This window comes from Clupea harengus, chromosome 6 (assembly GCF_900700415.2).
Source record: "Clupea harengus chromosome 6, Ch_v2.0.2, whole genome shotgun sequence".
Taxonomy (NCBI): Eukaryota; Metazoa; Chordata; class Actinopteri; order Clupeiformes; family Clupeidae; genus Clupea; species Clupea harengus.
In genome coordinates this window covers 25,134,543-25,147,742 of record NC_045157.1, presented here as the reverse complement: position 1 = coordinate 25,147,742, position 13,200 = coordinate 25,134,543, and the positions used below count along the sequence as shown (strand labels likewise).

General features: G+C 38.0%; 1 protein-coding gene across 5 annotated transcripts in view; it reads right to left on the bottom strand.

Moving 5' to 3' along the window:
• Positions 1–13,200, bottom strand: part of csnk1g1 (casein kinase 1, gamma 1) — a 47,524-nt gene that overhangs the window by 28,957 nt on the left and 5,367 nt on the right. For all 5 annotated transcript variants that reach the window (XM_012814949.3, XM_012814950.3, XM_031569529.2 and 2 more), the window contains exons 2-3: positions 9,590–9,931; positions 3,012–3,052 (exon numbers count right to left, since the gene is read on the bottom strand). In XM_012814949.3, coding sequence (XP_012670403.1) covers positions 3,012–3,052; positions 9,590–9,770 — 222 coding nt within the window. In that variant the 5' untranslated portion in view covers positions 9,771–9,931. The remainder of the gene's footprint in view (positions 1–3,011; positions 3,053–9,589; positions 9,932–13,200) is intronic.

The following is a 13,200-nucleotide window of genomic DNA, read 5'->3' as shown; positions in this document are numbered from 1 at the left end:
TAAAGGATCCCTACAGAGATAGACCTGTGTCTGTTTACCTAAATAACTGTAAATTGCCTACAGTTTCGGTAGTTTAAGTGTCTGTTTCTGTAGAAAATGATTGTTTCCTTTACAGTTATATGCTATGCTACACAATACGCTTCACAATTTATTGTGCAGGCCCTGGTTATTTCTAAACTAGACCATTGCAATGCAAATTTAACAGGCCTGCCCACATGTGTAGTGAGACTTTAGCAGATATTATAGGACAGCCACTGGATTAGCAGCAGCCTACTTAAATTCTATGATTCAGCTCTATTCCCCCTTGACCATTTTGCTCCTCAGATGAGGGTCTGTTGTTTTTGCCCTCTCAGCAGCAAGAGATTGCAGTCAAGACTAGTGCCGTCTATCTCAGCGACCGCCTTGGTACATTCAAAAAGCATTTAAAAGCTCACCTTTTTAAACAGCATTTGTCTAATTAGTTAATTTGTTTGAGGTATACTTTATAAAAATAATATTAGTTTTGGTATTATTATTATAGTAATCATTTATGGTTTTACTCTAAAATGATACTTTATTTTGTTTATGAATTCAATTTCATTATGCTTTCCACTTAATTTTCTAATTGAGGCTAACAGAGTTCAATCAAGTTCTGTCATTAACCAAACAGTTTTGAAATGCTACAAGGAAAAATGAGTGTTCTATGTTCTATTTATTCCTGGCATTAAGATGATGATGATGATGAAGGCTTGTTAGCAGGCATGTAGTAACATTTGACATCTTCCTAAGGTGACAAGACTAGGAAACAAATGACAAACATAGGGGGAAGATCATAGCGTTTCAGTGAACTTGTTCAGTGTTTCCCCAAGAATATTTTTTCAGCGTACTGCTCATTTGTGCCTACTGCCCTTTCCCTAGTTCTTAAATTACTCTCTATGCCATGGTGTTACCAAACTGTAATAGAGGGCGGAAACTTGCACTATTTGGAATAGTTGAATCACTATGGGGAGTCCAATTCAGAGGTATACCTGAATGGAAGGATTCTAATACAAAGCTGTACAATGTACATTAAACTCAAAACTAAATTAAACAAACCTTGCTCAGACGGCCTTCAATGTATTTTTCTGCCAGCCCATGTAGTGCTTACATCTTAAAATCAATTTAAAAGACACAAGTCAAGCGAAGTAAGGTGATTTGAGAGGTCTTTGACCTGGAATGGTCTTTGGTTTGGTAGCCAGCAGTAGTCCGGATGGGAGGAAATAACTGCATGAATAATTTCCTTTGTCAGCATTAGTTAAAAAATAGGTCTAGAACTGTTTGGAAATGCTTTGAAGCTGCTAAAAACAGGACTGGGTGAGTTACGTCACATAGGGCTCAAAGATTTTTTGACAATCACCGAGAGGGACTGAAGGAGGGGTGTAGGTCTGTTGGAGTTGTTTGAGGCAAATAGGAGAACTTTTATCTGTTTTATCTGTAAGATATCCAGTTTCTGACCTCGCAGAAATGCAGTGCAGTAATCTTATCCAGGCCATCTGGTTTAACAAAGACATATAACTGTGCATCATCAGCATAGCATTGAAAAGAGATGTGATATTTACGAGAAATGTGGCCTAATGGCAACAGGTATAATGACGATAAAACAGGACCCAAGAAAACGATTATTACATTTATTAAAGTATGAAAAAAAAACGAATTGAATGTATTAGAAATGACTACCTCCTTTGCAGAGCCAGATATGTCTAGTTTTTCAATCTGTCAATTTAAATGTCATGATTGGCAGTTTCAAAAGCAAGAGTTTGAATTGAGCAGCCCGCTGAATCTGCAGCCAGCAATAGGTTATTGATTACCTTCAAAACCTTTGAAGAGTTAAAGTCGAGAGTATTATTGTCCTGTGGAAAATCTGACCGATGCTCAACTATAATTTTGAAATAAAATAGCGGTGTGTAATGCGAGCGCCACATAGTGACAGAATGAGCAAGGACAGATTATAAATACAAGGGCCCCTGGGCACCAAAGCCTCCTGGGCACCAAAGCCTCCGGGGCATTAAAGCCTCCTGGGCCCTCTGGACTCCTTGGCACGCACAGCAAGAAGCAACTTACAGTCCAACCACTCTGTACCTGTCTACAGGAGACACACAACATCAACACATGATGCAATAAACAGGCACACCACAAAGCGCCTTGGCCAGTCCTTTGTGCCAGTAGCCATCAGACTCCACAACCAACACAACCGAACATAGTTTTTATGTAATGTACGCCAGCGGAGTTGTGCTATGTTGTCTATTTATTTCATCTATTTATTTTATTCTTATTCAAATTTGTATTAATTTATTTTTGATGTTTATGTATATAGATACTTGATTCCTATTCCTACTACCTTGCTGCTATGACAACTGAATTTCCCTCACAGGATTAATAAAAGTTTATCTTATCTCTTATCTTCCTAATAAGTTTTATTAATGTATTTGAATTGCTAACAAATAGCACATTAATGGACAGAAAAAAAAGACAGCTGTAAAGCCCACCATAAAGGATTTAAAAAGGCATACAGGAGGCTTCCTTGTTCTAATAAATTATCAATGATGCTAATGCAGACGTTATTGGGCGTTTGTACAGACACATATTAGTTATGTGTTAAGGGTTAACATATGTTCCCTAAACTAAAGCGTTACCCATTTTATAATAACTCATACGATATTTATGCACTATTGTATATTGCACTTACTCTTTGAATAAATAATTACTGAATTATTTCCATTTATATGTACTTTTGTACGAAAGGAGGGGGACCATGTTAGCTCTCTACCTACAGGCTTTTGTAGGTGGGAGTGAGATAGAATGTTAATGGTTGGAGCTGGTCAGGATCTTAGACAAATCTATCCCACCACAGGGAACACAGTATGGCCCTTTATACATGTTACTTTGCCCTACGGTCTAGAAGGGAAGTTTGGGAACAGGAGCTTACATGACCCACAAAATCTACTAAATTGGTGAAAAAGTAAAACATTTTAAAAAATATGTTTGATACCTACCAATTTGATGGCGACATACTCATTAGTGTAGAGGTTCTTTCCTAGAATGGAGAGGGAAAAGACACTGTTCAATATGAATTTTCACACTTAACACTACACAAAGGGTTGTAGGTCTAGCATAATGATATTTTTGTAATACAGCCAAAACCAGCAATGTTTGCCTTTTTCAGCCACAACACAAGATCCATTGTCTGTAGTGATACTGGACATATTCTTCTCATCTAATGACCAACTGCCAAGGAGAACATAGGCATTTTGCAAGATTGTCTGCTGTGTGGATTTCAGACGTTATACTTTGTCTCTGAACACTTGGACTGCAGATTCTAGTCAACTGTGAGGTAATGAACTGTAAATCTCATGTTTGAGCTGGACAATGTCGCTTAGCAGAACAAATATGTAAATTATTACTTATTTTAACTGTTATTACTAAAATAGTTAACAAATAATATAAAAAATATTCTCAAACTATTCATTGGTGACCTATTGTTTTATCCAATATACCTATAGCTATTATGTGATTGATTCTTTCAAAATTCCACTTTAAGGTGTATTAGCTAACCCACTAGGCAATTTCATGCAAAATCCATATAATCTAAATGTAGTCTTTTTAAATTGGCAAATTACATTTTCAGTTAACACATGCAGCAGGTGGAATCACACTTACATGTATAAGACTACAGTGTCATTGCTCTTAAGTGGTGGAAGGAATAATTTTTTGGATCAGTAAAAAATGTATTAATAAATAAATAAATAAACTCTGTGAAAACTCTGTCTTCCATTTATTCCACAAGTGTATTCTGTAAAACACTTCAAATCACAGTTCAGGCACACAATAATATTATACTGAATGCTTACAGTGTCAACTTCTTGTACAAACCATTAACCTGTATTTATTTACACCTTACAAGTTAGATATACATTCCATTGGTGCTACCATAAAAGGTACTAGACACTTTTTTTTAATTTAAAAGTTTAAATCTGTCTAATACACAAAGTACAATGACAATCAAAGCTTCAGCCAGTGCACTTTGATTGTCAATTTGAACTCTGGACATAGTGGTGCTACAAAGTTTGTGAACTTGAAATGTTATCACAGATAAAACAAAAATATCAAGAAATCCCAATAAAAATGTATACACTTTCAATCACCTGTTAAACTTATCCAATATTAAATGCCTGGGGAAAAGTATGTGACCAGTTAGACTAAATTGAAATTACTCTTCATGTTGAAGTATTAGTGAAAGTGTAAAGTCTTCATGTGAAGACCAAGTCTACCTGTGCGGGGAGGGTGGGGAAAAAAGGTTGCAGAGGGCAAGTTGTAGGATTGCAGTTAAGAAGATCTGTCGCTCATTGAGGTGAAAGAATGAGTGAAACAATGGTCCAGTATCCATATGTGTTCAGGAGGATCAGAGTACTGACCACTAATGGCTGCCACTATTTCAGTAAAATAGTAGAAATTAAAGCATACCATATTTTCCCGACTATTAACCGCACTCTATATAAACCGCATTAGAGTATTTCATGTAATTTTACATAGAAATGTACACACACACAGGACTTCACCCTCTGCATCCCATTGCATGAAATGATAGCTAGTTATCTAGCTGATGTTAGTCTCCTCAAAACTATAATAGGAAAAGGTAACGCTATAAACCCTCAGGGTGCCTGTGCAGCTTCATAATTACACATATTAAAATGAGTTCATGCTAACACACGCCAGCTGCGAAATGATAAGTTGGTTCCTTAAGCTCAAGATAGCGGGCATAGTTTAAAAGCTACGATGGTAGAAACCCTCTGGGTGCCTGTGCAGCTTCCTATTAACACAAGTCCATATTCACTTCATACTAAAATTAGTTCGTATTACACACGTTAGCAACTACCAACTGTTAAGATGGTTCCTTAAACTAGAGATAGCTAGGATAGTTCTTAACTGTCGTGAAACCTTGCACGTTTTACACAACTGTCGCAAAGGTTCAAGCTCTGTAGCATCGTGTGAAATACGATACAGTTGGGTGGGAATACACACACCCATTTCTTTATCGTTATGGTGATAAAGTGAAGGATGAGTGTGAATGAAAATGTGCTCTATTCGATGTTGTTTTTACCTGATACATTATTGGGATTCGTATGTGAAGGCTTCCAGGCAAAAAAAAAAGGCAATCAATGTATAAACCACAGTTAATAGTCAGGAAATTACAGTAGTAAACCATTAACACCTTAATGTCACCAAAGTGGTCATATTTGTTTGTAAATCGCGAGATTTATGCTTAAAATGCAAGAATCATGTCTTTTGCCCATACAAATGTGGAAAAAAAGGAATCTTAAGGATTTAAAACATCTCCTGGGGCACCAACTTCTGCAATTCTGTCCTGCACATTTATTTATTATTTTCAGAGGAGTCTGAGCGACTGGCTGACTAAAAAAGAAGTCGGGGGGCAAACCCAACTTTCAAGTAAATGAGGTGATGCTTCTTTTGGATGTCAATGTGTAAATGCTTGAGAAGGGAGTTAATAAATATGCTACATAAATAATATCTACAGGCTGCTCAGCTAAGTGCTTACAGTGCATTCAGAAAGTATTCAGACCAAATATTTCCCCCTCATCAATCTACACTCAATACCCCATAATCACACAGCAAAATCGAAAAGCAAAATATTTTGCAAATTTGTTTTATTATTATTAGGACAGGCAAGGACAGGATATAGATACAAATCAATTTCTTAGTAACTAATTATTAATTATAATTTATTGATTTGTAATTTTTTGTTTTACACCGAAAAACATGTGAAATTCCTTTTGCTTTGCTTGTGCAATTCCTTGTAGTTTGCTTGTGCTTTGCTCGTGAAATTCCTTGTGACTTCCCACTCATACCCAACATCCTAACCCACACAACAACTGCCATAGAACCAACCATAGATCCTGAGCAGCAGCACAAAAGTAATGCACAACTGGCTGGTGACAGCCGCAGAGCCACCCCCCTCCATACTCAGATACAACAGATACACCACAACATAGACCGTGACAAGATTTCACGTCTCAGTTTTAGTTCAGGTTAATTCAAGACCCCAACTAGTCAGCCAGTGCCTTAGCCACAAACACTGGTTCACTTTTTCAGAAGCCTTTAGACAACTCCTTTAAATCTCCTTTGAGTGACCATTCTCAAATACCAAAATCCAACAGTGTTGTGGTTGACCTAGCTACAAAGAACAACAAATACATGACACAACATAAGACAACAACATAAAAAATAAGAAGGAATTACATATACAAAAAACAGGGTAAAGTGAGAATGGAAAAATGAAGTAATATAAAAAACTAAAATTAAAAAAAACATAAGATAAGAAGTGTGTCAACTTCACAGAGTTGGGGCTCTCCCACCCCCAACCCTTACCCTAACCAGGGATCATACCCAATTCCTACCCTACCCTATGTGAAATCTTTTTAACGTGTATCTGTTGTTGTCCCAGGTGTTGACATGTGTCCTAACCTTTTGTGACTATGGAGGGGGCCTGGGCTGGGGCACCTGACACCACTGTTGAGCCTCCTGGAGGTCTCCTAAGCCTAATTCAACTAAACACTGATAACACTTATAATAACATTTAGGAGCCCGTCAGTGGCGAAAACAAGCAGTTTACTTTACTTACTTAGTAAAACTTCGGACCCAAAAAGATTTAAAAAAATCCAATAGCACAAGGAATTTAACGTCTTTTACGGTGTATAACTGAAAACCATTGCCAAGATTATTCAAAGTCATAGTACTGGCCAAACTTAAACTGCCTCTCTTGAAGTTGCCTACATGCAGCATGGGCCTTTTGCTGCATCTTAAACACTGATCCTAAGTCTCCTGGCTGGCTGTTTAAAAAAAAGTTCCACACAGCACAGCATGAACACTTGTTCTCATATGATGAATTGATTGTATGTTTAATGTAATATAATGCCCACATTTTATCTTCCCCAAATACAACTTGGACGCTTATTACCCTTTATGCATTGGCCTTTTCTTTCTCTGCCCAAATAGGAGGGATTTTTCAAATGCTGCATGCCCTACCAGGGCTTTGAATAGTAAACACAACACATGTGACAACTTGTCTCCAGGTTACAGTGACAACGTGCCCAAAACGAATTAATTAGGGCTTAATCTCAAAGCTAGTTCAACCAAACACCGTAGTAAAACCATAAAATCACACACTATTACCATCTCTAATCATAGAAAAGTAAAACATTTAGGCCCACATACCCATAGTCAAAAAAGTCACATGAAATGTGGTAAGCCATCATTTTACTTTGGAAGGGGAAAATTGTTCTAAGCTGAGTTTTAAAGATAAAGTCTAAAGATAAACAAGATGTTGACTCGGTGGGATGTGTCACACAATTTAGCCATTTCAGTTTTGGGTTGTGCCCCTAGTTTTGGAGAAAATCACCAGTGTGACAATTTAGCCCATATTAATTAGCTTATCTATGTTTTTACCCGTCATGCAGGTGGGGATGACTTTGTTATTAATACTATCTCCACCTTCTAAATCTTTTAAGTTTTTCATTTTAAGTTGCTTTGAGTAAAAGCTTTTATGGAAAACATATTTGTCTGAGGTCATTGTCGCATAGGGATGAAGCGGTTTCACAGTAAACCATGGTACAATTCCAAACGGTTAGTATTACCGTTTCAATTTTTAATTATCATTAAAAGAGGTCACGGCTACCTACAACGACTGACAATACATAGCTGACTACCAGTTGCAATTCTGCAACTGTGAACATTTTCTTGCTTGCCTAATATGAATTGAGTTTTTGTTCAAACTGATGATTTGTTGCATTTTGGCCTTTCGTCCTCACAACAGCTGCGTTTTTGGGCCCTGCAAACGCAAACCTTAATAAACAGGTTTCAGAGAGGAATATTTTGAAAACGCAACCCTTATCTCACCATACAGACAGACAAATGACTCTATACGTTGAACACTGACTCATCCATCCCTATACTAGCTATTTATCTATCTTATAGAATTAAAGCCATATACCCATTTTAGAAGACTATTCAATTTTGTGACAATCAATGGATGTGGTCAAAGTTTGTCAGCATTAGACACTCTCCTTCTCTCTCATTCTTCCCCTGGCTCCTGCTCGCTGTACTCCGCATCTTGAACCAGGACCATACCGATCAAGTCTCGTTTTAACCGTGAGACCAACATTTCTCATGTCTCAGGGATCTCACTAAATCTCATGGATTTTCACTCCCAATAATTACCAGTCCTTTAAACTGATTATTTAAACTGTGCAGTGCGAGTGAGAGACTGCCATGTTCTCACTGCTTGACTCCCTATTGCAGTGTAGCGGTATTAGGCTACTATAGTCAACAGAGTTTCAATATTCAGCATCACTGAACAACTTTTATGTGTATCTGTGGGCAGTGGGGATGGCTCGCAGATTTCAATCACTGACCTCACGGATTTCAGTCATGTTAACTTGACAGGTATGCAGGACCTGCACTCTCTCTTCTCTCTGTTGCTCTTCCTCTAGAGCCACTGCCTCTTATAACACTGCACCTGCACCTTCCTCTTCTCCTCCTCTTCCTCCTCTCTATGCCTCATCCTCTCCGCCCTCGCATCAGAGGCACCTGACCAGCCTTCACTTGAAACTGGTGAGGACACTTCATAACTGAGATCTGCATTGGGCTGCAACAAGGAAGAACAGGAGGCTACTTCTCCGAAATAGATGTGAAATGATTTATACGTAATCTGTTAATTAGCAATATGTTATCATAATCTGCTAGAAAGAAGTAATTCCAATTCCAGTGTGTGGCCTATTTTCAGAGCAGTGGGCTTGTTTCGGGACAACAGGCTTAGCCTTGGCTAACTTAGATTGCCAGAAATGCATCTAGTTTACCGACAGAGTATAAAAAAAAAAATCATATGAGCTGGTTTATAATTTGCAAACAATAGAAACGCTGCAAACATATACATTAGCTGATAATGGTAACAGACGATGAGACTATCAAAGTGTAATGTTGAGCTCGTCTTGCGCTCCTTCATGTAGGTTCAGTGTCCTCAACCTGGCAACAAGCGTGCGCTTCCGAGTCTGGGGAGGAGGGGGAAGGGGGAGAGACGACGCTCTCCGATATTTTGAATTTGGAATGCAATACAGATTTTAAACGCTTGGTGTCCAGACTACAGACAGATATAGACTATCTGTCTCAGGATGTAATCGCTCTTTTGATGTAGTGACAGCCTTTACTGTCACAGCATAAAACCAATGAATAAACATAGTTACTTAGCTGAACTAGCAATAGCATTGAAGTTAAATAAGTAAAGAACAAATTCCAAAGGACTTAAAACTAAGCACAGGCTACATTGACACAAGACAACAATATGGCTAAGTAGCTGACAAGTAATGTCGACAACATGAATAAAATAACGAAACATAGTTCCTCACGAAAGTAGTTCTACCCTAGTGCTGCTGCAGGCTAGGGCTGAACAGCATCTCAGGTCATCAATATGGCGTTCTGCTGTTATGACATCACAAGTAAACCATGAATTACAAGAGAAAAGATCTCCTCATCACGTTTTTAAAGAGCTAAATGAACCTACCGAGTTTCAGCTCTCCAAAGTTGCCACAACCAATCTTCTTTCCAACACGGAAGTTGGGTCCAACCATCAATACACCAGATGAGGCAGAGGAGCTGGAGGGGCGAGAGTGCCCACTTCGCCCTTGAGCCACCTTACTGCTTCTAGTTGGCCGTTCACCTTCCTTTTCTCGTGGGTGTTCCATGATGGTGTGGAGAGCACGCAGAGATCCAGAGTCACCAAGGGGCTGTGCCCAAAGCAGATGGCTCAGAAGGGCGTGCTGTTCATGTAATGGTGACTGCCTCCACACCTACGTCAGGGAATGCCCGCTAAAGAAGTCTACATAAGTCAGAAAATCCAGGCCACCTAAGGAATCAGGAAGAGGGGTTGAGAGGAGTAACTGTTCAGGCAAGGCAAAGCAATCATTCAAAAGAACAAGTGACAGCCCCTGAAGACATATGCTGTCTAAAACTCTACACATTATCAGCCCATTCTTACCACAGACACTTTTGACACACAGATGGCATGCATGAATACATTCTGTGTACCGGTAGTTTGAAGTTGATCATTTACTGCATCATGTATAACTATCACACCTCTGTTGTGTTTCGCGTACTACATCAATTACATAATTTCACATGACTTTAGATTTTCAATCATGCTTGCATAATGCAGGCTAAATCCTGTACATTATAGGTATGCATCTATGATTACTTTAGATGTGTGTGGTAAACGGTAATGAGGTTTTAAGACTTGGGAGTCCAAGGCCTGTTAGACTCTTTTAGGTAGTCTGACATGCCTTGATGTTTTCCCTAACTAAAAACATTGATGCAAAAGTGGCTTATATTCTAGAAGAACTCAGCAATAATAACATGAGAGTAAATGTAAAAATACCCTTAAAAAAGTGCTCAGACTTTGTACAAAAACACATTGTAAAGATTTCTGGCCCAGACTTTTGAACTCCGAATCTTGTAAACAAGTGTGTGTGGTTTCACAACTAAATTTGACTAACTTCAGAGTAACTGTTTCTTCGCCAAAACCAGTGTCCCTAAACAATGAATATTGATGACATAGCTGGCTGGCATAACATGGTTGACGTTCTTTACAGGAGCCTAATTAGTTCACAGGACCCTAATACTTATTTCTGAGCAGACAACAAACTCTGAACGTGGACTCTGAATGTAGCCTAATAAAATGAACGCAACTCTGAGTAGAGCTGAACGATTTGGGCAAATAATCGAATTGCGATTTTTTTCCCCCCCCCAATATTGTGATTGCGATTTAATATGCGATTTTTTTTATTTTATCCTCTTTTTTTCCCCAACAAAACGTAATGAATGATTTAAATATGACCAACACAATATTAGATACATTTAGTGTAAAATATTCTTTCCCACATTTTACATTTGTACGTTGTAATCGTGGACGTTTTACCATATCGCGATTTAATCGCAAATGCAATTAATCGTTCAGCCCTAACTCTGAGCATGATATGATATGTATTTCACTGTATAATAGTCTTAGCAACTTATGAAGTGATTTATAGGATTCAAAATCACTGTGCAAGGTTGACGGTAGTAGCCTAAACTCAGAACTCCAAGCCTAATATGACATGCGTTTTACTCCCTATAAGTTAATCAACAGCATTAATTGCAAGAGCTAGTCAAACAAATATAACTTAAATCACAAATATCCTCAGAGGGGTCAAGGAAAAGCAAGTTATGAATGTGTATGTATGAAGTATGAAAACAACCCAACATGTGGACTTGTTTACAGGTGAAATGTGGTGTTCTCAGGTGTTCTTGCTACCTCATGACCAAATAGCACTGATTCACCATTCCCTTATCATATGAATAGCCCTCATTTGCTAATGGGTGGGTTGTTAGCAGCTGCGTTCTTCACTGAGAGACTGAAATGTGCAAGATTTTAGTTTTATTGTCCTTACAAAGTTCTAATTCATTTTTTGAGTAGAAGTAGGAAAGTAAAAGATTCAAGGTTTCTGGGGTGTTATTTTTATGTCTGTAGGACATAAACTCACGTAGCTTTAAAGGCAATTCCCCACAACACCACAATATTCCCCACGGTACTACGGCGACCTTCAAGAATTAAACATAATTTTTTTGTGTATGGAAGGTAGTGGCATAAGCAAAACACAACTCTGAGACTGAAACAGATACATTTAGCAACTGATCAACACTTGGAACATAGATTGGTTCATTTCAGCCTATTCAGACAGCTCTACAACTGGTGGGAGGATATGCAAGGTTGAGCACAGTATTAACACAGACCCATAAGAGGTCATTTGTCAATGTTTTTACAAATCAGTATGGGTCTGTAACAGCTGAGTGCATAACATCTCATGTGGGCTTTCACAAATCAGACCGGTTAATTTGAAACAATTCCAATAGAGCACTTTAGGTGATCCCTGATCATAAAAAGTGATATGTGAATATACCAGGGATTGGCAACATTTGTAATACATGCATGTAAAATATACAAAATAGTATTTTGTAATGTTTATTTGATGGGCCTTATAAATTGGTTATATAATTTGTATGAAAATAGTATAGTGTTCCGTGTTTTTGCATACTTTATTCTAAGAGTATTCTATCAGATACACAGAGGTGCACTAATAAAAGTCATTGTGTGACTGAAACTTAGAAATGTATTGCAACAGTGACATCTTCTGGCCACTTTTTTGGGCTGAAAACCCGTTGAAGCCGCTTTTAAAATGTCATAAATGCAAATGTGGTTAGGCAACTCAGAATCAACAGTACAAGAAATAGTGGATACTTTAACTTTCATGAAGCTCAGATTCATTACAGGACTGGTGCATTAGTTTTAGCTCAGTGTTCCTGATACGATTTAAGTGTTACCGGCACCTGTGGTCTTTTTCCTGGAAGGACGTTGGCCTACTGAGATACAGGGGAATCACCTAAATGTAGGTTATGTTTTTATTAGCCAAAAGCAGTATTATACTGTTGAAATATATATTGCTATGTAGTTACAATGGTGCAAAAGAAAGACATAAATTGCAGCACGTTAAGGACAAGCATAAGTTATTTTAAACAATCTCTGAATTGAAATAGGCCTAGGCTACTTCGTGTGTAAGTCTTTGGAAAACTGACCTAGATAGAAAGACTAGGCAACCATTCTACAGCTGTTCAAATCCGCTATAGCAGATAATTCTCTAATAACAAATCCTGCTCACGAGATGTGAGATTGTGCTGTTCTAAATCTGAGATACGAGCCATTTCTTAAACACAATCCTGTAGGCAATACAACCGTCTATGCTTCATTTAAGCAGGTATATTTAATAACTCAAGCATATGAAACTAATTTCTTGGTTTGTCTGATCATTTATTTTTGTTCATAAACCGTAACGTCTTTTGGTTGACGTGGGGTAGGTTAACGCATTCCAATCGAAAACGCCTCCACGTAGGATGCTTCGATTTCCTTACTTATAGGTCTTTTATTCTAACTTTGAAGCAGACGTGAGGTAGTTGATTGACAAAGTTGAAAATGGGACACGTTCGCCGTTTTGTTGAATTCTTAACAAATTATCAGTTATTGGGTAGCTTAATTCTTGCTATGTAGGACTCAAATTTCACAGCTTATCGGTCTTCATGTAAAAT